Source organism: Trachemys scripta, chromosome 11 (assembly GCF_013100865.1).
Source record: "Trachemys scripta elegans isolate TJP31775 chromosome 11, CAS_Tse_1.0, whole genome shotgun sequence".
Taxonomy (NCBI): domain Eukaryota; kingdom Metazoa; phylum Chordata; order Testudines; family Emydidae; genus Trachemys; species Trachemys scripta.
This window is the reverse complement of record NC_048308.1, coordinates 13,167,952-13,194,486: the sequence shown is the minus strand read 5'-3', so window position 1 is coordinate 13,194,486 and position 26,535 is coordinate 13,167,952. Positions and strand designations below refer to the sequence as shown.

The following is a 26,535-nucleotide window of genomic DNA, read 5'->3' as shown; positions in this document are numbered from 1 at the left end:
AAGAACAGGAGTACTTGTGGCACCTTAGAGACTAACAAATTTATTAGAGCATAAGCTTTCGTGGACTACAGCCCACTTCTTCAGATGCAAGTGGGCTGTAGTCCATGAAAGCTTATGCTCTAATAAATTTGTTAGTCTCTAAGGTGCCACAAGTACTCCTGTTCTTTTTATTTCAAGGTAGAGGTGGGGAAAAATCTAAGTTCAGTCTCTTGGGAAAGACTGACTGTGGATGAAATGGTGAAAAAGTTCGGGGACAGGAAAATCTGCTGAAACTGGTTTGAGAGAGAGAGAGAGAGAGAGAGAGAGAGAGAAAAAAACACACAAACACACCCTTCCATGTGAAGAGAAAGAGAGGGTGAACACCCTTCCACATGCAGCTAATCTGCCTGTTCAAAGGAGTAAGGCAAGAAGCTTCTGCTAGGTTAGGGATCAATATAAAAACCAAGAGGTGCAGAATATGAGTATTTTATACCAGTGTTTTGCCATCTCAGAACCATTTTAGTCTGAATTAATTCTTGTTCAAAGAGATGTTTGTTATCGACCGACAGGCTTGCTAATCCTTGGAACACCCACACAGTTATTTATCTAGAGGAGGCCACTCAGCATGACAATCTGTAATGGAGTCATGAGCCTAAGACCCAATGCTGCTCTTGAGCGCACACACTAACATCCTAAAGCAAAACACCATTCTAAAGATATAATCCCCTTTGCAGAGGATGGATGAGAAGCACCTATTGCTGCTATTTCTTTCACGCTTTTTAAAATATGCAGAATGTTATCCTCCTGAATCTTTGCACCTGTTTAGTGCTCTTTGATCTAATATGGGTCTCCTACCTCCTTGTCTTTCCGGGATCAGGAAATATTTGGAATAAAAGTCTCTGCCTCTGAGGTGAACAGGGACTGGTTCTATCGCCCCTAGGCACAGCAGGTGATTTATTTCCTGACATAATCTCTCATGAGAAAGGTCCCTGAAAAGGAATGGGGAGAGAGGGAACTGAAGTGGATAAAGTAACCCTTGGAAATTAGCTCCAAGACTCATTTGTCAGAAGTGATGTTTTCCCAATTGTGGAAAAAGAGCTAGGCGACACCCCAAGGGATGTGGAAAGTCTGTGTGTTGCAGCCGTTGTTGTAAGGAGTGGTTGCTTGGGTACTCAACCAAGGCGTCAAAACTGGTGTTTTGAGGTCAAGGGCTGAGATGTTGAAAATTAGGAGACTGACGGTTTCTGCTTTTGCATCTTAAGTTTCTTTCATTGTGGCTCGTAGTATCGCTGTGGTGGGAGGAACTGGCATGGTCAGGATCTATAAGATGGTTGTGAACTAAATTTTCTTTTCTGCCCCGGCGTGTAGATTCCTAGAGAGCACAGTGTGGCTCTGGAATCCTTTAGAGTGTGAAGTGATGCATCAGTCTTCGGAGCCCTGGTACTGAATAGGGGGGACTACTGTCTTCACAATCATAAGGTCCCTAGAAAAGCGAAATTCCTGCGGTACAGTCATTGTGATCAGTACCATCAGAGGTTGTCCGTGCTGATTTGTCAGTACCGACAATCTTTTATGGGACGCATGGTCTGAAGAGAGTTGCTTTGAGCCGGTTGGTGCTGAGGACTTCTCCGTCAGTATCAGTAAGGTCTCTGCTCTCACCTTCGCAGCAGTGCCGCTTCTTCAGAGCCTGTGTCCTTCAGATCTTTAGGCCCTGAGGCGGAACTTGTCGTCTTAATACAGTGTTTTGGAGCTGCCGGTGCCGAGGTGACCAATCTCGCCAGGGATCTCCTCTGGCTGGTCAGGAGGTCAATTTGAGGGCTTGCAGCTCTCTTTTTGGAGGCTTTGTGAGGGGAGTAGAAAAGTCTTCTCTCAGCTCTGCCTCCCTACAAGTTGAAGACTCCAGGGGATAATCTCCGCCATGGAGAGGATTCAGGACCGGAGTCGGACGCTGGTTTAAAAGCACCCTCTATGAGGAGGAGTTTCAACTTTAACTCCTGGTTCATTTGGGATCTAACCTTCAATTGCTGGCAGAAGGTGCACTTCCGCAGGATGTGAGCCTCTCTGAGGCACCAGATGCAGCGGGAGTGTCTGTCCGTAACCGGTATTGCCTCCCTACAGGAGAGGCATAGTTTAAACCAGAAGAGCTGGGCAAAAAAAAGTAGGGAGAGAACAGGGAGAAAGAAAACCATTTTGGGGGGAGGGAGGGAGGTGGAGGGGACTTAACAGAGAAGCTCTAGAAATGCTACAAAAATAAACAGAAACTCTATAAGAAGCTATAAAACTCAACACCATCAATTATAATGAAAATGAGGTAAGCAAACTGGATTGCTACTTGCTCCATCTCAAGCCAAGGGCGGTTGAGAAGGAACGAATAAATAAATAAATTAAATAAATAAACTAAGTGTGGTTTGCCCATGCAAAGCTAGACAGCTTCGATGCAGAGCAAGCGCATGTGCATGACAAATGGACACTGCTACCTAAAATCTTCAATCAGCGGCGCAGGGGCACAGATACACCTATAGTGGAGTACCCATAGGGACACTACTCGAAGAGCCTGAAAATTCCCACACTTGCTCAGCAGGAGGGCATGGAGGAGTTGAAGGTGGGGAGACGGGCCATCTCCAGGGGCAATGACCCTTTACCATGCCCAATATCGACCAATGCCTACAGCGGCAGTGAGAAGACTGGCCGGTGTTCTGTACCCACTAAACTATTATTTGAACAATAAGCCATTTTTGTCTCTCTCCCCAGACAATTTCAGTTCTCACAGCCAGAAGGGACTATTGTGATCCTCTGGTCTTCCCTCCGACCACAGAACGTCACCCACCCATTCCTTAATAGGTCCATAACCTCTGCCTGAGTTACCGAAGTCCTCAAATCATGATTTAAAGACTTCAAGTTATAGAGAATCCATCATTTACTCCAGTTTAAACCATACTCTCACAGAACCCTCCATGTTTGCTTTTTTCCATTAGACATCTGATGGGTAGGAGGCAGCCCCATGGGGACCTAAGGAGAAAGAATGAGCTCTCTCAGGGCCTTATTCTACTCACAATGGCTTCAATGGCAACACTACCTCTGTCTTCAATGCAGCAGGACTGAGACCTCACAGCCTTCTCTCACACAGCAGTTGCAGATGCTGTATTGTCACCAACCAATGATAGTCATCGGACTCTACAACTTTTTTTCTGGATAAGTAAATGGCTGAACTTTTGTTTTCTTAAGTGGAATCAAACAGGAGAGCAGTGGGGGCTTGCCTGGTCTTAGAGGCCAGGGGTCAATTCATAATAGATGAAGGAAGGGTTACAAGAGATATCAATAAGGCTCCTCTTCCCTCACTCCCCCACAAAATCCCTTTGATTTTCTCAGCTGTCACCAATTAAACAATTTGTGGAGTAGCAGAGGGGGAGGAAGAAGAACAACTTTGAACAATTGTTGACATTTTTGGAGTTTGCTGGGGTTGTTGCTGCAGCAATCAAGTGTCATTAAAGAGTTTGTCAGCCTTCCAGAACAAACAGGCATAATTACTGCCATCTTCATGAGTAAAAAATATGCTGCTCTGAAATATTTCCATAATCTCAATAAGTGCCTCAAAATCAAATGATCTCAATGGGCTTGCTAATGGAAAATCGACCAAAGCAAATAACCAACTTCACTACTGTTTATGCCATGCAGAATTGGTCCATTCTATTCAAAAACAACTGCCCAAACAATTAGAGACAATTCACTGCAAATTTTAAAGTAATGAAACATCTATTTCCTCCAGGTCAGTGGCTAATAATAAATTCTCTGTTTTTACAGAAGAGCTTCATGCTAAACTGAATTCCACTGTATCCAAGTTCTCTATACATAGGTTTCATCATATTAATATCTGGAAGTCCTTGTATGGCTATTTATCCCAATAACAAAGAAATGGCATGAAGAGTCTGTAACTCTCAATATGTGACTTCTGGTCTAGTGTCTTCCCTGATACTCTGTCATGCTTGAGATTTCAAATGAAATAAAGAATATAATTATAAAAATCCTAATGTCACACGATTCTTAGTTCTTAAGAATAGGGAATCTCAGTGGGTTCATCCACTAGGACCGGTTGACATGGTGTCATTAGCTAGGCTAAAACTCACAAGTGTTATAACATTATTTGGGGGAAATCAAGAATACTTTTTTAGGTGAAAGGAATAAAGCAAAGAAAGTAAAATAAAAAAAAAATCAAAGACATCCAAATGGCAATAATTACATTATATTTACAAAGGAACAAGCAACTTCAAAACCTATTCGGGACCATCCTCCAGTGCACAAGACGGCCTATTGTCTCTTCAGTTTCAGCTTTGCTACTGCTGCCACTGAAGAACAGCCTTAAAGGGACTGGAGAAATGTGCACGAGAGCAGTCCATTGAGGGCCAGACCCCACTGCCATGGACACCAAAGGCCAAACTCCCAACTTCAGTGGTGCTGAATCAGGTTGAATCCCTATGACTGATCCATATTGTAATACCAGAATCTAACTCAAATGCTGCAACCTGTCTGGAGTGAGAGACGTGCTGGTATAAAGACGCAGTTCTGGTCTATTCACTAAAATTTTAGTTACAGGCTCTTATTAGGGAAGAGTACAAAATAGAAATGAGGAGACTTGTCAGGTGTTTAATTAGTTTACATCTCATCACACCAATTTTTTTAACCATCCAGGCTTGTCTGAAATAATTCCAAGCCTCTGCCAAAGAAAACGAGAAGGAACAGTCTAACCTTCATTCGATTCTGTTTAACTCCTTCTACAATCTGTTCCATCTGCCGCAGAAACTGCTCACGAGCACCAGAAGAGGCCATTGCTCTGGAAGAAAAATGGCAACTGATTGAGAGGGGAGAGAGTTGGACAAAAAAAGAAATTCTTCTACAATTTTTATCTATCCTGCATGTAGAACTTTCAAAATAGATCTGAGCAATATGAATGTTTGGGCTTAAAAACTACAGCTGTTCTTTCTGCAGAGTGTAAAGGGATAAAAAGCAGATTCAGACAATCCAAGATAAAAGATAAAGGGGCAGATCATCAGCTGGTGTAAACTGTCATAGGTCCACTGGGATATATCACCAACTTTATTAGATCATCCAGTTCATCTCCCTGCCTTGTGCAGGTTTGTTCCCTTTGCTAGTGTTTTGTGCAGTGATCTTAGCTATTGATGGACCAAAAGCATGGTTTCAAAGTGTTTAAAAAGAGTAGCTTATGTGAAAAGCAGGAATAGATTAGAGGACTGGCATGTCAGTAAGAATTTTAAGCAGAGTTGTTTTAGTGGTTATAATTTACATTTTTGATTCAATAATTATTTTGGTGTAAAGTACAACAAATGTTATTCTATTCCACGCTTAACTATAAAACTGGTAATTTTAAAGATAAAGTGGTTATCTAAGTATAAACTGCCCAAGTGAACTGTCAAGAGTATAACTTCCCATTGACTAGAGAGTACTACAACGGAGATCTCATCACTGAACACAGCAGATCTCTGTACTGTAGTGGAATGTATCCAATATATTTAGTTAGTTTGTTACAATTAACAAATTAAAAATGTTTCTGTTATAGTTGGGGTGGTTGCTTGTCATGGCAAGAAAATGGTCAGTGTCGATACAAGGCTTTATCAGGATAACAAAAGCAAACAGTACAAATTCATAGGAAAATTTAAAAAGTCATGATTGAATTATGATGAGCAAAATCTGTCATGCACTAAAATATCAAGCTATTTAATAACAGAATAATAGTTCAGAACTATTTAACACCATAGTTTCTCTCCCATTCTTCACTTTACTGGACAAAGATAGAAGTACATTTGTAAAAATTCACGTTGGAGTATTGCTCAACAGGCTGTAAAGGCCAAGGGTGAAACCCTGGCCACACTGAAGTCAATGGCCAAGATTTCACTCTGAGACTTCAGTGATCCAACCATCACTTTTTAAAAAGAGGTTTATCATAGCAACTCTGGGCTATGACAAACATATGCCTAAGTTATAGTTAAGAAACGTGTGGAGTCTGTAGTTATTTTCATATAACACAAGCCCAACTTTACAAATACGTCAAACAAGGTTTTTAAAAGTGCCAGTAAGTTAGAAGTATGAAAAAAGTGTTATCTGAGTAATTTTAGCATAATTTAACACAATACAATACCAAGAGCAAAGTATTAACATGTACATTCCACATGTATTTGTAAGTAATTATATTACTTCATTTGTGCCAAGCTATAGCATGTGGCTATCAAAAATTACAAAACGTGTACTGGATCTTACTCAGAACTGGCCATTTCATTTCAGAAAGTATAAAGTTTAAATAAGAATCAAAGTTTTGCAAGAATTTTTGAACAATTTCCACCCCGATTTTGCCAATCAACTATAGCTGTATGAGTAGATACCAAGAGCTAATGACTCAAGTTACTTACTGCTGGAAATTATCATGAATTGAGTTCAGCAAGTTAACCTGGTGAAGACAAAAACACATAGTTGAAAATGTACATCCTCCTCTCCAACACCAACATAGATTTTCAGTTACTTTAAAATGTGATTCAGCTCAGAAAAAAGTCAACTGCATAAAAAAGCCATCTTCTTGTTTTGCAGAGCATTACACGAGGCTGTCTGCATGTACTGAGGGTATGTCTACACTACGAAATTAGTTCGAATTTATAGAAGCCGGTTTTATTGAAATCGGTTGTATACAGCCGATTGTGTATGTCCACACAATAAAATGCTCTAGGTGCTCTAGTCGGCAGACCGCGTCCACAGTACGAGGCTAGCGTCGACTTCCGGAGCATTGCACTATGGGTAGCTATCCCACAGCTATCCCACAGTTCCCGCAGTCTCTGCCGCCCCTTGGAATTCTGGGTTGAGATCCCAATGCCCGGATGATGCAAAACAGTGTCGCGGGCGGTTCTGGGTACATGTCGTCAGGCCCCTCCCCCCTCGTCACAGCAACGGCAGACAATAGATTCGCGCCTTTTTACTTGGGTTACCTGTGCAGACAACATACCACGGCAAGCATGGAGCCCGCTCAGCTCAGCTGAGCTCACCGTCACCATATGTCCTCTGGGTGCCGGCAGACGTGGGACTGCATTGCTACACAGCAGCAGCTGCTAACTGCCTTTTGGCGGTAGACGGTGTAGCATGAGTGATAGCCGTGGGGCTGGCAGCCGTAGTGCTGCATTGCACCAGCCCCTTGCAGGCGATGGTATATTATGACTGGTACCCGTCGTCGTCGTACTGGTATGGCTGTCAATCATGGCCACCTGGGCAGACATGCTACTGTTTCGATGATGACGGTTACCAGTCATAATATACTATTTTCTGCCAATTGCCCAATATTGTCTGCTAAGCACCCAGAAGAGGCCGAGGGCGATGCTGGGTGCTGGCGGACGTGGGGCTGGCAGACGTGGGGCTGCATTGCTACACAGCAGCAGCCCCTTGCCTTTTGGCAGATGATGGCATATTATGATTGGTACCCGTCATCGTCATACTGGTATGGCTGTCACTCATGCTGCAGCGTCGGCTGCCACCTTAAGATGTAAAAAATAGATTTGTTCTGTGTTCATTTGCTTCCCCTTCCTCTGTGAAATCAACGGCCTGCTAAGACCAGGGTTTCCAGTTTAATCTTTGGGGGGACCATTCTGTGTGACAGTTGTTTGTGTTTCTCCCTGTTCCTGTACCTGTACGCCATGTCGTCACTCGGCCCTCCCTCCCTCCCGCCCTCCTTCTCCTGGTCCATCAGATACTACTTTCGCGCCTTTTTTCTGACCAGGCGCCATAGCTAGCACTGGGATCATGGAGCCCGCTCAGATCACCGCGGCAATTATGAGCACTATGAACACCACGCGCATTGTCCTGGAGTACATGCAGAGCCAGAACATGCCAAGGCGAAACCCGGACCAGGCGAGGAGGCGATTGCAGCGCGGCGACGAGAGTGATGAGGAAATTGACATGGCCATAGACCTCTCACAAGGCACAGGCCCCAGCAATGTGGAAATCATGGTGTTACTGGGGCAGGTTGATACCGTGGAACGCCGATTCTGGGCCCGGGAAACAAGCACAGACTGGTGGGACCGCATCGTGCTGCAGGTATGGGACGATTCCCAGTGGCTGCGAAACTTTCGCATGCGTAAGGGCACTTTCATGGAACTTTGTGACTTGCTTTCCCCTGCCCTGAAACGCCAGGATACCAAGATGAGAGCAGCCCTCACAGTTGAGAAGCGAGTGGCAATAGCCCTGTGGAAGCTTGCAACGCCAGACAGCTACCGGTCAGTCGGGAATCAATTTGGAGTGGGCAAATCTACTGTGGGGGCTGCTGTGATCCAATTTGCCAGGGCAATGAAAGACCTGGTGATAGCAAGGGTAGTGACTCTGGGCAACGTGCAGTCAATAGTGGATGGTTTTGCTGAAATGGGATTCCCAAACTGTGGCGGGGCCATAGACGGAACCCATATCCCTATCTTGTCACCGGAGCACCAAGCCACCGACTACATAAACCGCAAGGGGTACTTTTCAATGCTGCTGCAAGCCCTGGTGGATCACAAGGGACGTTTCACCAACATCAACGTGGGATGGCCGGGAAAGGTACATGATGCTCGCGTCTTCAGGAACTCTGCTCTGTTTCGAAAGCTGGAGGAAGGGACTTTCTTCCCGGACCAGAAAGTGACCATTGGGGATGTTGAAATGCCTATCGTGATCCTTGGGGACCCAGCCTACCCCTTAATGCCATGGCTCATGAAGCTATACACAGGCAGCCTGGACAGGAGTCAGGACCTGTTCAACTACAGGCTGAGCAAGTGCCGAATGGTGGTGGAATGTGCATTTGGACGTTTAAAAGCGCGCTGGCGCAGCTTACTGACTCGCTCAGACCTCAGCGAAAAGAATATCCCCATTGTTATTGCTGCTTGCTGTGCGCTCCACAATATCTGTGAGAGTAAGGGGGAGACATTTATGGCGGGGTGGGAGGTTGAGGCAACTCGCCTGGCCGCTGATTACGCACAGCCAGACACCAGGGCGGTTAGAGGAGCACAGCAGGGCGCGGTGCGCATCAGAGAAGCTTTGAAAACGAGTTTTGTGACTGGCCAGGCTATTGTGTGAAACTTCTGTTTGTTTCTCCTTGATGAACCCTCCAACCCCCCCCCCCGACCCGGTTCACTCTACTTCCCTGTAAACCAACCACCCCACCCCACCCTCCCCTCCCCTCCCGCTTGCAGAGGCAATAAAGTCATTGTTTTTTCACATTCATGCATTCTTTATTAGTTCCTTACAGAGGTAGGGGGATAATTGCCAAGGTAGCAGGGATGGGTGGGGGAGGAGGGATGGAAAAGGACACACTGCATTTTAAAACTTTAACTCTTATTGAAGCCCAGCCTTCTGATGCTTGGGCGATCATCTGGGGTGGAGTGACTGGGTGGACGGAGGCCCCCCCACCGTGTTCTTGGGCGTCTGGGTGACGAGGCTATGGAACTTGGGGAGGAGGGCTGTTGGTTACACAGGGGCTGTAGCGGCGGTCTCTGCTCCTGCTGCCTTTCCTGCAACTCAACCATACGCTCGAGCATATCACTTTGATGCTCCAGCAGACGGAGCATTGCCTCTTGCCGTCTGTCTGCAAGCTGACGCCACCTATCGTCTTCAGCCCGCCACCTCTCCTCTCGTTCATGTTGGGCTTTTCTCATCTCCGACATTGACTGCCTCCACGCATTCTGCTGTGCTCTATCAGCGTGGGAGGACATCTGCAGCTCCGTGAACATCTCGTCCCTCGTCTTACGTTTTCTCTTTCTAATGTTCACGAGCCTCTGCGAAGGAGAAACATTTGCAGCTGGTGGAGGAGAAGGGAGAGGTGGTTAAAAAAGACACATTTTAGGGAACAATGGGTACACTCTTTCATTACAAGGTCGCATATTTCGGCTTGCAGGCAGCCATCGTAGGCCACAGTGTTTTGGCTTATTTAACCTTCTTAACATGCGGGAAAGGTTGCAAACAGCAGCGCATTTCCCATCTCAAGGATGAATTGGGTTGTCCATTTAAAATGGGGTTTCAATGTAAAAGGAGGGGGCTGCGGTTTCCCGGTTAACATGCGGCACAAACACAAGTAAACCACCCCCCCCCACACACACACACGATTCTCTGGGATGATCACTTCACCCCTCCCCCCCACCGCGTGGTTAACAGCGGGGAACATTTCTGGTCCGAATAGCAGGAACGGGCGCCTCTGAATGTCCCCCTTAATAAAATCACCCCATTTCAACCAGGAGAGCTTTCTGGAGATGTCCCTGGAGGATTTCCGCTCCATCCCCATACACGTTAACAGACTTGCTTGCTTTTTTTTTGTAATGTTTACAAATATTTACAAAGTTACACTCACCAGAGGTCTCCTGTGTGCCCTGAGGGTCTTGGGTGAGTTCGGGGGTTACTGGTTCCAGGTCCAGTGTCACAAACATATCCTGGCTGTTGGGGAAACCGGTTTCTCCGCTTCCTTGCTGCTGTGAGCTACCTACAGTACCTCCATCGTCATCTTCCTCGTTCCCCGAACCGTCTTCCCTGTGTGTTTCTCCAGTGAGAGAGTCATAGCACACGGTTGGGGTAGTGGTGGCTGCACCCCCTAGGATCGCATGCAGCTCCGCGTAGTAGCGGCAAGTTTGCGGCTCTGCCCCGGACCTTCCGTTTGCTTCTCTGGCTTTGTGGTAGGCTTGCCGTAGCTCCTTAATTTTCACGCGGCACTGCTGTGTGTCCCTGTTATGGCCTCGGTCCTTCATGGCCTTGGAGATCTTTTCTAATACTTTTCCATTTCTTTTACTGCTACGGAGTTCAGCTATCACTGCTTCATCTCCCCATATGGCGAGCAGATCTCGTACCTCCCGTTCGGTCCATGCTGGAGCTCTTTTGCGATCCTGGGAGGACTCCATGACGGTTACCTGTGCTGATGAGCTCTGCGTGGTCACCTGTGCTCTCCATGCTGGGCAAACAGGAAATGAAATTCAAACCTTCGCGGGTCTTTTCCTGTCTACCTGGTCAGTGCATCTGAGTTGAGAGCGCTGTCCAGAGCGGTCACAATGAAGCACTGTGGGATAGCTCCCGGAGGCCAATAACATCGAATTCCGTCCACACTACCCCAATTCCGACCCGCAAAGGCGGGTTTTATCGCTAATCCCCTCGTCGGAGGTGGTGTAAAGAAACCGGTTTAAAGGGCCCTTTAAGTCGAAAGAAAGGGCCTCGTTGTGTGGACGTGTCCAGGCTTAATTCGGTTTAACGCTGCTAAAGTCGACCTAAACCCGTAGTGTAGACCAGGCCTGAGAGAGTTACAATCAGCTTACGTTAGCAACAAAAACAGTTTTACTGCTTTTCACTCCTGTTAACTAGTGCAGGGTTAAGGCCCTGTTTATTTAGAAAAATCTGCACTGGTGGAGAAGCTGCACCAATGTAAAGCAGAGCTTACATCATAAATGCAGCACATCTATGTTATAGCTTAACTATATTGATATAACGACACTAGTGAAAATTCTGCTATATAGGCAGACTTCCTAAACCAAACCACAAATGTCAATGAGGGTTGAATGTATAATACAATTAAGGTGAACAGGTGTAGTAAGGGGCACCACGTGGCCTGCAGAACTTATATCACTGAAAATAATGGGATACATGACAGGACCCTGTTTGACTCATGGAGGCCAAACCGTGTTTGCAGGCCTTGAAGTGGAACAAACATCTTTAGTAGTAAACTAGGCACATTCAACAAGCAAACCATTAAATATGGGATTCCACAATGCAGTTTTCAGAGCAGACTACACTTTTCCAAAGGGCCTGAATGAAAACACTGAATTCAAAAGATCTGTTAAAAAATTTGTTTCCTTGTGGAAAAAACTTCACTTGGACATGCAAACCAGGCAACTGGTTGGCACAAATGACACTTTAGACACATTAACTTTCAATCACAGTTAGTCATCCATGATTTGTGCCTTTGAAAACTTCCTCCGTAATTACTTGCTTTATTAATACACATTTAAAGGCCCTTTGCAAGCTTGTACCTATCAGCATATGGAACGACTCTTTCATACAAAATGAAAACTGAGACTTGTTGGGAATCTTATTATTCTCTCCAACACATTTAGAGAAAAAGAAAATCAGAGGAATGGTTGATGGGATGCTTTATCATAGCTTTGAATAGTTCAAATTAGTCTCCACTGGACACATAGTGAGGTTTTCCAAGGTACGATTTTGCCTGTTGATGAAGAAGGTTTGAAAAATGTGCCATCTGTACTGCAAGAATCCAATTCTGCAAATAATACTATACTTCGTGTTTACTAATGTGCATATTCCCAATGGTACAGCGATAAGCACGCTGCATGTTAGAGTTTGCCGAATCAAGCCCCAACCCTAACAGATTTAAATCAATGATTTCAAAGAGTATTATTAGCATGCAGAAATCTGGTTCTTACTACTTAGAGGTTAAGAATACTACTAGAGGTCAGAAATTTTTTGACAAAATTTTTGTTTTGACCAACGGATGTTTTCTGACCAAAAAAACCCAAAACAAAACCCCCCCCCAAAAAACAAACACACCAAACACAAAAACAACAACAACTTTCTGCAAGAATATGCCAGTTTCAACAAAACGTTTGTTGGGAAAGGTTTCTCAGGTCCAGGATAGAATTTCTGGTCAAAACCAGACCAAGAGACCACCCTAAAACAGCAAATAGTCTGGTGGTTAGGGCAGTCACCTGGGATGTGGGAGATGCCGGTTCAAATCTCCCACCTGAATGCCTTAATAACCAGGCTATTGAGAAAGAGAGAGAGAGAGTGTGTGTGTGATTTTTTGTTGTTGAAAAACTTCAAAATGTCTCATTTTTCTCCCAGTCTAGAGCAGGAGAAAAAAAGCCATTTCCCACCCAATTCTACTTCATTCTCATTGTGTAAATTTTCTCCCTCTCTGATATAATAACTAAAATAATATATTCTATCCAACTTTGGAAAAAAGCTAAAAAGTCCACCTCTGCTTACTTCTGTCAATACTAACGAACAGGACATCCTTAAGGATGGGCGATGTTGTTACATAACTTACATTAATGTATCCTTCAAAATATCTAGCAAATGAAAAAGCAGGATTTTGTGACCAAGACAGAAAGCTATAGGGTAACATTTCATATCTACAAAGTCAGTGGAAAAATATGACAATTTGAAAGTGGGTTCCCAACAGTCACAGCATTTTAAAAAGTAATGCTATGCAAATTTTGTAAAAATCAACTGTATGAGCATAGATACCTTTGATGTCGCAATTCCACCCCTAGCAATGAGTTATTCCATTACTATTCTGAAATCACTCTATACATAGAATACTTCAAGGTTTTTTGTTTTATTTTTTGTAATAAGAAATACCTTCCAAAGAATCTTAAGAAAACCAAGACCCAAAAGGGTAAAGGGACATTTGGTTTATATCGGGGTGACCAACCTGTGGCTCCGGAGCCGCATGCGGCTCTTTGGAAGTCAATATGTGGCTCCTTGCATAGGTGCCAACTCTGGGGCTGGATCTACAGGCGCAAACTTTTCAATGTGCCAGGGATGCTCACTGCTCAATCCCCGGCTCTGCCCCAGGTCCTGACCCCACTCCACCCCTTCTCCCAAGGCTCCTCCCCTTCCCCCGAGCCTGCCGTGCCCTCGCTCTTCCCCCCAAGAGCCTCCTGCACACAGTGAAACAGCTGATTGTTGTGGGCAGGCGGCATGGGGAGGGAAGGGGAGGCACTGATGGCGGGGCTGCTCTTTGGCAATGTACATTGGTAAATTCTGGCTCCTTCTCGGGCTCAGGTTGGCCACCCCTGGTTTATACGATACTAATACAAAATATTTGTTCATTGAATCCTTTTTTCTGAAGTAAAATCAACAAGAAAACTGAAAGCATATTGTACATTCTTGACATCCAAAACCACGCAGACATCTCTTGAGATTAGCATAATCCATTGGAAACCCTTGATGTATGTTATGGCTGCCTTTTTAAATTGCATTCATAAGTATACAGTTAGGTAAAAATAAAACTCTCTTCACAGTTTGTACTTAAATAAGTATTGAGTTACTTTGGGCAAAACTACTCCAGGTTTCTTTTCAATATATTTACAAAAGAAAAGAGACTGTTAGCCTTGATATACATTATTTAACAATCAAGCACTTTTGGTCTAAAATCTGTCACCTCTGTCTTTAATAGGTTCATTTTTATTTCAGAAGCAATCAGTGAAAAGAGATTAGTTTGTACGCCTGTACCCTCAGTAAATGTTATAAAAATCTGCAGTAAAATCTAATCCACAGAAGACATTAAAGCAATAGCATGAGTTCCATAGTTGCTACTTAATGTGCCATGCAAAATAAAGAATATGTGATCTGCAAATTGTCTGTTCATTTAGAATAGTGCACAACACAATAATCATTCAGGCAAATAAAATGGATATAATGCAAACAGATAAAACAAGGCATTTGGTAATATCTTTCTAGAATTTATTAGATAAATATTTATAGCCCAGCATTCATTACTGGTGTAATATTTCTTCTCTCTCTCCCCTGACCCCTTTTACACAGATTAAATCTCTAAGAGTTGGCTCTAGTCTCATAATTCTCATATCATGGGATCTATGTTCAGATGTTTTGCCGATAAATTCCACATGTAACATATAAACACAGATTTAAGTGTAAACCGGAATATATACAGCTGACTCAATTCTTTGTCTAGTAAAATTCAGCATCAGATCTCACCAGGAGATAATTTTTAAAAGCTTTTGAGGAAGACAAAACCTTAGTGACAATTTTATCAGACCAAGAAATAAGCTATATCTATGCTGCAGTGATAATTTTGTCTTGCTGATCTTATATAAATGACATATTGAATACATTTGAGAAAAACTGAAAAATATTGAATGATAAATGCACTGTAGATATCCTCCATAAAATGACATTCCTAGTTATCAATACAGGTAAGTTAGAAAACAGCAGGATGTCCTATTTTGATGATTATTGGCCTAATTTAAAAAAAAAAAAAAAAAAAACATTCTCAGCTGTATTGCTTGGTTCAGCACAGTATTTAGGCACACTTCCTTATGTGCTTTGCTGAACTGGAACTTCACAGAAGTTATCCCAATGTCAGAATCTAAGCTACATTTGCATTACAATAGAAACTCTCCATAGTGCCATGGGCAGGGCATACCTCAGTACTGCAGCCATCTCTTAAACAAAGGTAAATGTGTAGAGTCTTAATTCATTATAGCACCATCAGAAGGTCGTTTTGGTGGCTTTCCCCACACTGACTGAAACAAAGAACTTCAGTAAATCTGTGTAAAGCCGTGTCTTGCAGGATTGCCAGCTCAAGGAAGTGTTGATAATGCTGAATGAACTTTGCATATAGCAAAATCCTGGCCCTACTGAAGTCAATTAGTTTTGCTATTGACTTCAACAGAATGATGATTTCACTTCTGAACTTTGGATGCTTATCAGAAAAGACGGTTACTCACCGTTGTAACTGTTGTTCTTCGAGATGTGTTGCTCATATCCATTCCATTAGGTGTGTGCGCGCCGCGTGCACGATCGTCGGAAGATTTTACCCTAGCAACACCGGCGGGTCGGCTGTGGAGCCCCCTAGAGTGGCGCCTTCATGACGCTGAATATATACCCCAGCCGACCCGGCGCCCCCTCAGTTCCTTCTTGCCGGCTACTCCGACAGTGGGGACGGGGGGCGGGTTTGGAATGGATATGAGCAACACATCTCGAAGAACAACAGTTACAACGGTGAGTAACCGTCTTTTCTTCTTCGAGTGCTTGCTCATATCCATTCCATTAGGTGACTCCCAAGCCCAACTTAGGTGGTGGGGTCGGAGTGAGACATTGCTGTGTGCAAAACCGCTGACCCGAATGCAGCATCGTCCCTGGACTGCTGCACTAGTGCATAGTGGGCTGTAAACGTATGGACTGATGACCAAACCGCCGCTCTACAAATGTCCTGTATCGGAACATGTGCCAGGAAAGCAGTCGAGGAGGCTTGGGCCCTCGTGGAGTGAGCGGTGAGGTGCGGTGCTGAGACACCTGCCCGGTCATAGCAAGTCCGGATGCAAGACGTAATCCAGGAGGATAGGCGTTGTGAGGAGACCGGTGAGCCTTTCATTCGGTCGGCCACTGCAACGAAGAGTTGCGTCGTCTTTCTAAAGTGCTTTGTGCGGTCAATATAGAAGGCCAGGGCCCTTCGTACATCCAGGGAATGCAAACGTTGATCCTGGCGAGTGGCATGTGGTTTGGGATAAAAGACCGGGAGAAATATGTCCTGGTTGATATGAAATGGAGAAACCACCTTAGGGAGAAAGGCAGGATGTGGGCGAAGCTGCACTTTATCCTTATGGAAAACTGTATAAGGGGGCTCGGATGTAAGCGCCCTGAGTTCAGAAACTCGCCTTGCTGAGGTGATGGCTACGAGGAAGGCTGTCTTCCAGGATAGGTACAAAAGTGAGCAGGTGGCTAGTGGTTCGAATGGAGGACCTGTGAGTTTGGAGAGAACCAGATTGAGATCCCACGTCGGGACGGGATGACGCTGTTGCGGGTACGTCCGGTCTAAGCCCTTGAGGAATCTAACAACCATCGGGTTAGAGAATACCGAGGACGCGAGTTCCCCTGGGTGAAAGGCCGATATAGCGGCCAGGTGAACTCTAATTGAAGATATCGCCAACCCTTGTTGTTTTAGGGAGAGGAGATATTCCAATATGAGAGGAATGGGTGCCTGCAACGGGGACGTGGCTCGTTGTTCGCACCAACAGGAGAACCGTTTCCACTTGGCCAGGTACGTGGTCCGTGTTGAGGGTTTCCTACTGCTCAGCAGGATCTGTTGGACAGAATGTGAGCATTGCCGCTCTGCCTGGGTGAACCATGGAGCAGCCACGCCGTGAGGTGGAGTGATTGCAGGTCGGGGTGACGCAGCCGACCGTGGTCCTGAGATATGAGATCCGGACATAATGGAAGCGGGATCGGTGTCTGAACCGAGAGTTCCAACAGTGTGGTGTACCAATGTTGTCTCGGCCACGCTGGAGCGACCAGAATTATCTGTGCCTGGTCTCTGCGCAATTTGAGCAGTACCTTGTGGACCAGAGGAAACGGAGGGAAGGCATAAAACAGGTGGTCTTTCCAGGGAAGGAGAAACGCATCCGAGAGGGAGCCCGGAGCTCGACCTTGTAGGGAGCAGAACATGTGGCACTTCCTGTTGTCTCGGGATGCAAACAGGTCTATCTGGGGAAACCCCCACTTCTGGAAGACGGAATGTATGATGTCCGGACGGATAGACCACTCGTGCGTTTGGAAGGACCTGCTGAGTCGGTCCGCTAGAGTGTTCTGGACTCCAGGGAGGAACGATGCCGTGAGATGGATCGAGTGGGCGATGCAGAAGTCCCACAGGCGAATGGCCTCTTGGCATAGAATTGACGAACGTGCTCCTCCTTGCTTGTTGATGTAAAACATGGCCGTGGTGTTGTCGATGAGAACCAACACACAGCGGCCACGTAGGAGATTGAGGAATGCCTGGCACGCCAGGCGTACCGCCATCAGTTCCCGAACATTGATGTGCAGGGCTAACTGGGATGCAGTCCACAGGCCCTGGGTATGGTGTTCGTTGAGATGGGCGCCCCAACCCAGAGATGACGCGTCTGTGACCAGGTGCAGAGAGGGTTGTGGGGCGTGAAATGGCATCCCCTCGCAGACCACATTGTGATCTAGCCACCAGGTGAGGGAGGCCAGGATCGAGTTCGGGACCGTGACCACCAAGTTCAGGCTGTCCCGATGTGGACGGTATATTGATGACACCCAGGTTTGAAGCGGGCGAAGCCGAAGTCTGGCATGCCTGGTTACGTACGTGCAGGAAGCCATGTGACCCAGCAGGGTAAGGCACGACCTCACCGTGGTAGTTGGGAAGGCCTTGAGCCCTTGAATGAGGTTCGTGATGGTGCCAAAGCGGTTGTCTGGCAGGATGGCTTGTGCACGTCTGGAGTCTAGAACTGCGCCGATGAATTCTATTCTCTGGGTAGGTTCTAGAGTGGATTTGTCCTTGTTGAGTAGGATGCCCAACTCGTTGAATGTGTGCACTATTCTGTGGACGTGAGCTTGAACTTGCTCCTTGGTGCGACCGCGCACCAGCCAGTCGTCTAGGTACGGGAACACCTGTACCCCTTGCCGACGAAGGTACGCTGCCACGACAGCCATACATTTCGTGAACACTCTTGGGGCCGAGGATAGGCCGAAGGGAAGGACAGCAAATTGGTAGTGCACCGTGTTTACCACGAATCGCAGGAAGCGTCTGTGAGGCGGGTAAATTGCAACGTGAAAGTATGCGTCTTTCATGTCGAGGGCGGCGAACCAGTCTCCAGGATCGAGGGAAGGGATAATGGCCCCCAAAGAGACCATGCGGAACTTCAACTTTACTACGAATTTGTTGAGTCCGCGCAAGTCCAAGATGGGCCGTAGACCTCCTTTGGACTTGGGGATCAGGAAGTAACGGGAATAAAATCCCCTGCCCCTTAACTCTATCGGAACCTCCTCTATGGCCCCCATGGCCAGGAGCGTAGAAACTTCCTGTATAAGAAGTTGCTCGTGAGAAGGGTCCCTGAAGAGGGACGGGGAAGGGGGGGAGGAGGGGGGGATTGAAGAAAACTGGATAGCGTATCCCCTCTCCACCGTGCGGAGGACCCAACGGTCCGAAGTTATAAGGGACCAAGCACGGTGGAAGTGGGAGAGGCGATCCCGAAAGGAGGGAGCTGGATCCTGGGGGATGACTGGGGCGCCGTCCTCGACCGCACCTTCAAAAGTTCTGTCTAGGACCTGAAGGTGGTCTTGGTGGCCCTTGGTTCTGACCGGGTTGAGGGCCAGCCCATCTTCTCCTACCACCTCGCCCTCGCCTTCTGGCAGGGTCCTGTCTCTGGCGAGGTGGAGGGGGGTAAAAACGTTGAGGCTGGGGCCTAAATGGTCTGCGCTGGGGACCCGCAACATGCATCCCCAAGGAGCGCATGATTGTCCTGGAGTCTTTGAGGCTCTGCAATCGAGAGTCCGTCTTCTCCGAGAACAGCCCCTGTCCTTCAAAGGGCAAATCCTGTAGGGTCTGCTGTAATTCAGGGGGCAAACCCGAGACTTGGAGCCAGGAGGTCCTGCGCATAGCGATACCTGTGGCCAGGGTCCTTGCGGCCGAGTCCGCTATATCCAGGGAGGCCTGTAAGGAGGTCCGAGCCACCTTCTTACCCTCCTCGACCATGGCTCCAAACTCTTCCCTGGACTCTTGGGGAATCAACTCCTTAAACTTCCCCATAGAGTTCCAGGAGTTGAAATTGTAGCGGCTCAGTAGCGCCTGTTGATTCGCCGCTCTAAGTTGTAGCCCTCCGGCTGAGTAAACCTTACGGCCGAACAGATCAAGCCGCTTAGCCTCTTTTGATTTTGGCGCTGCAGCCTGCTGGCCGTGGCGCTCTCGTGCATTCACTGATTCCACCACTAGTGAACACGGTTGGGGGTGTGTGTACAAGTACCCATAGTCCTTAGATGGGACAAAGTATTTCCTTTCCACCCCTCTCGCTGTGGGTGGAATGGAGGCAGGAGTCTGCCATATCGTATTCGCGTTCATTTGGATCGTGCGGATCAAGGGTAACGCCACCCTCGATGGGGCATCCGATCCCAGGATATTCACGATCGGGTCGTGCACCTCCACTATCTCCTCCGTCTGCAGGTCCATGTTACGGGCCATCCTGCGGAGGAGATCCTGGTGAGCCCGAAGATCTATCGGAGGGGGACCCGTGCATGAAGTGCCCGCCACTGCCTCATCCGGAGAGGAGGAGGAGGACGCCTCCGGCGGTAGTGGATCCAAGGGGGGGGCCCGGTCCCCCTGGTCTTGGGTCGGAGCGTCACCTGTACTTGGGTCCACGGTGTCGGGTGGTGTGGACACAGAAGCCTCTACGCCTCCAGGCGGAGGCCGAGAGATGGTGGATTCTGGGGCCCTTCTGGCCGAGTGACCCGAGCGAGAGGTCGATGGTAGTGAAGCCCCTTGCTCCTGGTGGTACGCCCACGGGGTCCAAAACGACCAGTGAGATGGTCCATGAGGGTGGTCCTCTGCCCTCTCCTGCCAATGGCCCAAGTCTCGTTCCTCGGCCTGTCCCTGAGGGGGGTATGCCGATCTCGACAGGTCCTCCGATGAGCGAGATGCCGATCTTGACGGCCATGGCGGTGCCGCGCAAGATGAAACGATCCCCGTGGTCTGCGGTGCCGCACGGTGCCGGTCCGGAGATGATCTATCTCTGTGCGGTGCCGGCGATCGGTGCCGGGACCGCGACCGGTGCCGATGACCTCGTCGGTGCCGGGAGTCGGATCTGGACCTCGACGAGGACCTAGAGTATGCCCGGTGCCGGGATCGGCCCCTCGGCGTCGAGCGTCGAGCGTGGCGGTGCCGAGAACTACGTCTCGACGTTGACCGGTGCCGACGATCATATCGGTGCCGAGACGTAGAGCGGTGCCGCGAAGAAGATCTTGACCGCGAGTACGACCGGCGCCGAGGCGATATTCGGTGCCGGGACTGCGAGCGGCGTGGGGACCTGCTTCGGGACCTGGATCGGCGCCGAGGTTCCAGCCCTTGTGATGGAGGGCGCATCAAGGCAGGTTTCCCTCTTGACTGTACCGGGCGAGTCAGCGGTGCAGTCGGTGCCGGTGGTTGAGGCGGTGCCGGCTCCGTGAGAGCTATCAAGTCTCTCGCCGCCTCGAAGGTCTCCGGAGTCGACGGGAGACACTGTATCACCGCCGGCCTCGGTGGAGACGCTATTTGTACCGGACTCGACGGCCTCGGCGCCGGAGTCGACGGTGCTGGAGGCGCCTGTTTCCGTTGCTCCACCGGCGGACGCGGCTCTACCCCCGGCACTGGGGGAGCCGGCGCCTTCGGCACGGACGTCCCCGTCTTATGGGCTTTTTTATGCCCTGGGGATAATGACCGGCGCCGCGGCACTTGCTGTGTTTGCGGTGCCGACGAGGTCCGGTGCCGGGGAGGCTTGTCTGACGCCACTCGCGTGGTCGTCATAGCCGGTGCCGCCGGGGCACTGCGCACCGAAGTGCTAGGCGTCGGAGTCTGGCCCGTGGAAGGAGTGTCCGGGCTAAGTGCCGCCTCCATTAGGAGTTGCCTGAGCCGAAAGTCCCGCTCCTTTTTGGTTCTTGGTTTGAAGGCCTTACAGATCTTGCATTTGTCTGTTTGGTGGGACTCTCCCAGGCACTTCAAACAGGAGTCGTGCGGGTCGCTCGTTGGCATAGGCTTAGCGCAGGAGGCGCACTGCTTGAAGCCGGGAGCGTTGGGCATGAGCCCGGGCCCGCGGCCGGGGAAGAAAGGGGGAGACGACCCCCTTAACCCCTTAAACTATAATAACAACTATAACAAGTTTAAACTATTGAACTATAAACACTATAACTACAACTATAACTATAACTCTGAATGACTAAGTACGCTAGGGAGAGTGGAGATCAGCTATGCCGCGCTCCACAGTTCCAACGACCGTCAGGGGCGGTAAGAAGGAACTGAGGGGGCGCTGGGTCGGCTGGGGTATATATTCAGCGCCATGAAGGCGCCACTCTAGGGGGCTCCACAGCCGACCCGCCGGTGTTGCTAGGGTAAAATCTTCCGACGATCGTGCACGCGGCGCGCACACACCTAATGGAATGGATATGAGCAAGCACTCGAAGAAGAAACCAAATTTCCAAACCTTTAGACACTTGTCCATTACTAACCGATAACTCATTCTTTCCTACTGAGTAACTTTCCAGGGCTGTCATGGGCAGGTCTTAGGTCACTGTACACTAACTAAAGGAACTGTGAAAGGACGAAACAGGTCTTGCATTTTGGAACATGTTACATGCATAATATACACATACACATATATCTGAGTTCTTGATATCTTCATATATCTGTTGTTTTTTTTCAGATTTTCATGGCAAGAGACTGCCAGAATCAACTGTTTCCTCACTGAATTCAAAGAGAACAGAATCAGACCCTTAAAACCTGACCCTGCTGCCACTGATGTTAATTTACTTTAGTAACTGAAGTCACTGGCTGTAGCATTGGTCCCTAAACTAATGCAGACACTGGATAGCTAACCCTCAGGCTAATCTGATTTTGTGAAGCCAAAATTTAAGTGGTGTGTGTCAGAATACTAATTTTATTCACCTTTTGAGCCTAAATTGAATAATTCAGATATCTATTTCTGGTGTTGGCCCTTCTGTTAAAACAATACACACATATACACACAAAATACACGAGCGGAAATTTTCCTAAACAGAATTAAACCAAACAAACCAAACAAAGATTTCCACAAACATTCTGTAAACAGAGTTTTAGTTCCAAGTCAATTTCTTCTCAGTTCTGACCTTTTGAGATAATTACCCGTACCTTGCATAGACAAGACCAAGTCCAGTGTCTATCACACAGAAACTCAGCAATATTCTATTTTCCTATCATGGGCTAAACATTTAAAAACATGTTCTTACCTCTTTTTCCAAATATACCTTCTTATCATCCAATGTATTATAGAGAGTAAAGAACTGCTTGGTTTCTTTGTGAGTTGCTGACACTAAAAACAAAAGAACAGAGCAATGAAAGAGCATACGAGGCACTACCCCCTCCAATATGTTAGGGGGGGATTTATTATTGTTTACATAACCTAATATTAATAAAAATGTTTTCATGAAATTTTAAAATCCTCAGTGCAACAGTCTTTCTGCATTTCAGTATTCCCATACAGTGCTAACAACCCAACGACTGTTGTATCATGGGATTTCATGAGAATCAGAGTGCAGAACTGAACAGTCTTTTTTATAATCTTCTCAAAAAAGGGTTGGGAGGAGTTGGAATTAATGCCAGTACAGCATTCAGCCTGATTAGCTGTTTTAAGAAGACAAAGAACTTGTCTACATGGGGAAGTCAATGTGCAGTAAGTTAGGATGTGAATTTAAGACACACTACCTACTCCACACTAATTCCCTGTATGCACTCTTACTGTGCATGAAGCAAACCCTCTGACCATTTACTGCATTTCACAGCTTAATTCCCCAAAGATTCCATCCACAATGATCATGCTCCAGCCCAGGTTTGAACATATTGTGTACTATAGAATGATATGCATTCTGAAAATTCAGGTTTTGGTCTCAAATTGTGCACCCAAAATTAGTGGATACTTCTGACCTTAATATCTCTGTGCCTCAGCACCCATCCGTAAAACGTAAAATGGGGATAATACCTTCTCATTTCACAAGGGTGTTGTGAAAATAAATTAATGAATATTTGTCAAGCTCTCAGATACCACAAAGATGAGCACCCTAGAAAATCCCATAAGGAAATTAATAGTCTCTATCTATAGAGCAGGATTTGAATAGTGTGCAGCAAATAGGTCCTGAACAATGAAGCGAAAACAAAATATTGAAAAGCTGCTAACTAAATGAGCATTGTCCATTCTGTGCACTGAATGAGGCTGGGTTGCTGTGCAAGTATGTGATCATGTAATTAAAGACTATTATACTGCATATGCACAAGGGAGCCAATTAAAATTGCACTGGCAACCTTAATTCCAGCATTTCCTAACTTTTGAGTTCTTGACAAAGCAACCTTAATGTTCTTTTAAAATAGTTTGTGTGTGAGTAACATTATAAACTCTGTGTATATGTCTGACTATGCACTGTTCACAGCTGTACATACAACACACACACAAAGTACATATAGCATATACATATCAACAGATGCATAGTATGCGTTCCTCCTTTCCTGACATCATGATTACAGGAATAAATTTAGAAGCATATAAACAGAATGGTCAATTTGCCTGCCCAATTTTATTATCTGGGGGCACATGCACTTCTAAGAATTTGGGCCATAATATCTGAATTACAGATTGGTAGGGAAGAAATTGAGAGAGAAGGCTCACACTCTTCTTCTGCCTAGATATCGCAGCACATTTGTAAAACCTGACAATTTTCTGTTTCAACTCCTCTAACCTGCAGCAATAAATGGGACACAAGGTGTTTAAGAGAGCCAGCCTTAACTACGGATTTCTTGACATTGTTTGGGTCAGAACCACATACTTATAAAGAAAACACACACACACACGTCATACAAAAATGGTAAGCCAACGTTAACTGTGATTAATAAAACATGAGTCAGATGTAGAGACTTTCCCTGTAAATGGTGGATTAAGGGCTTTCTAAACACTAATCATTGATCCAAGAGACTGAACCTACTGCAAACAAAAGAACAATTACTCCAGAGATCTCGTGCATCAAATTTCAGCCTCAAGGGAATTTTTATAGCCAGTTTATAAAACCTTGAAAAGAGGGGTATACAATGTGAATGTCCAATGACCCTTAAATAGAGCAGAATTAGCAGGTGCTGTTGACATGCACCATAAGCCTATAATGTGATTACGCTCCTTCCACTGGTTAGCCTTCAGGAGTACATTTCTGTTTGATATACGTACCCTGACCATAAAGTTCGATAAATCTCTTCTGATACTGAGTTAACTCCGCTCTGCTGGGTACCTCATCAATCTTGCGTTGTAAAATAGCTATCTCTCTATTTCTTCGGGCCTGAGTGAAAGGAAGGGAGAAAAAAAGGCCCAGCTCTCATTTTAAATGGATAAAAGATAGCAAGATTTAGAAATAACCTGGTAAATAAGCTAATAAAAAAATACCTGCACAAAGGAGAGTTAATATATCCGGTAAGTTTTGTTAAGCCTCAAGATTTATTTCCCAACATTAATTATAAAAGGTACTTGCTTACACTTACAAATGTTGAAGAAATTTACAGAAATACATTTAAGCGCTTAGCTAAGAAAACTTCAAAAATTCTGTCCTAGTAAGTTTGCCAAAAAACAAACAAACAAAAATCACTTTGTACTCACCAGTAATAGTCTGATCTTTTGAAGCTTATCTTTTTCAGTTTTGTATTGCTGGTCTATAATCTTATTAGGTTCCTAAAATTTGAGAAGATAATATCTGATTAACAGGCAAATCAACTGAATTTAAGCATGGTCTTAAAAAAAGAGCGGCTTTTGGTCAGCAATTATAAAAAAATACAGATTGGATTCTTTATTTTGTTCACCTTTAAGGATATCCAAAATATTGCCAACATTTTTATATTATTTTAAGGCGAGTGGGTCAATGAAGCTGAATGAAAAACAAAATTTAAGTTTTGAATGTCACTTACACTACATAAATAATTGCATATTTTACTAGCTTTTAGGCCTTTGAGAGATATATATATATTTTAGATTGCTAAGTAGCCTTTTCACTGAGAACAACACCTTCAAAGAGACAGACAATCGCTAAGTACAGTAACATGCAGTTAAAACATAAAAGTTGTAAATCAGATTATGTTCTCAGTTACCACAAGTGTAAAACTAGAGTAACTCCATTGACATCAATACATTTGTTATCAAGGACTTCTATGAGACTACTCATCTGTGTTAAGTGAAGCACATACATTATTCTATACAGGATGGAGGCCCCAAATTATCACCATCTTCCTTTGATTCTCCCATTGTATTGTCCTTAGGTTTCTGTTCATCTTTCAGTTTTGTAGGCCAGGGACTATCTAGGGCCTGTATAGTGCCAAGTGCACAAGCAGGCACTTAAGCAGTGATCACCACCATCACCACAATAATAGTGACCATGACACCAATAATCATAACAATAATGATAGCTATATCAATCATATCTAGGTGCAGTTCACCCGCTGGGACAGGGCCTGTACAAGATTCCCCCATGCCATGTTAGCCCTATATTATCCATGCATAAGAGCCCCTTTATTCTCCCTCCCTCGTCTTACTCCACCCTAGTGCTCACACAGCACCAGTTGCTGCAAACCACACACAAGGGTTTGTTCAGGCTTTGGGTGGGGGGCAGACAGGTGGAAGTTTTGTTCTTAAACTGTTTCAAATCCTAAAATGACTAGTTAAAAAGCATTTCTGTTCTGTTCATTTTTAATATCTTCTGGAATATTGAGGTACAGCACACGCACCAGGTATTTAAGTTCATTCTGTTCTTATCTCCTTAAACCATTTACTTTAACTTCATTGAATAAAGAACAGGAGTACTTGTGGCACCTTAGAGACTAACAAATTTATTAGAGCATAAGCTTTCATGGACTACAGCCCACAATGACGTTACAGAGAGAAATTTGGTGCAGAGCTGGTATTTGTTCTGCATTTCACTGCTTTTGTGGATTTCCAAATCAGATCTTTCATGTGAAACTTTAATCTAGAAGTCTGAAGTTTCCTCTCCATGCATGTTGTGTTCCGGAGGTGGGGGATAAAGTTACACGAGCTGCCACCCACTCGATTCTGGAAGAAGCGTATAAAGGCCGCTCTAGTCATCTCAAGGTATACAAAGTAACTAAACCTGAGCCTCCACTTTTCTCCACTATAACTCCCTGCCCTCCTATTAGCAAAGATTAGGGTGACCATATGTCCCAATTTTATAGGGACAGTCCTTATTTTTGGGTCTCTCTCTTATATAGGCTCCTATTACTTCCCACCCCCATCCTGATTTTCACAT

General features: G+C 45.9%; 1 protein-coding gene across 2 annotated transcripts in view; it reads right to left on the bottom strand.

The window, feature by feature from the left end:
- The window catches only part of CCDC93 (coiled-coil domain containing 93), a 119,707-nt gene that overhangs the window by 6,606 nt on the left and 86,566 nt on the right, over positions 1–26,535 (bottom strand). For both annotated transcript variants that reach the window (XM_034785531.1, XM_034785532.1), the window contains 5 exons: positions 24,882–24,953; positions 24,459–24,567; positions 22,480–22,562; positions 6,399–6,436; positions 4,723–4,807 (listed from right to left, as the gene is read on the bottom strand). In XM_034785531.1, coding sequence (XP_034641422.1) covers positions 4,723–4,807; positions 6,399–6,436; positions 22,480–22,562; positions 24,459–24,567; positions 24,882–24,953 — 387 coding nt within the window. The remainder of the gene's footprint in view (positions 1–4,722; positions 4,808–6,398; positions 6,437–22,479; positions 22,563–24,458; positions 24,568–24,881; positions 24,954–26,535) is intronic.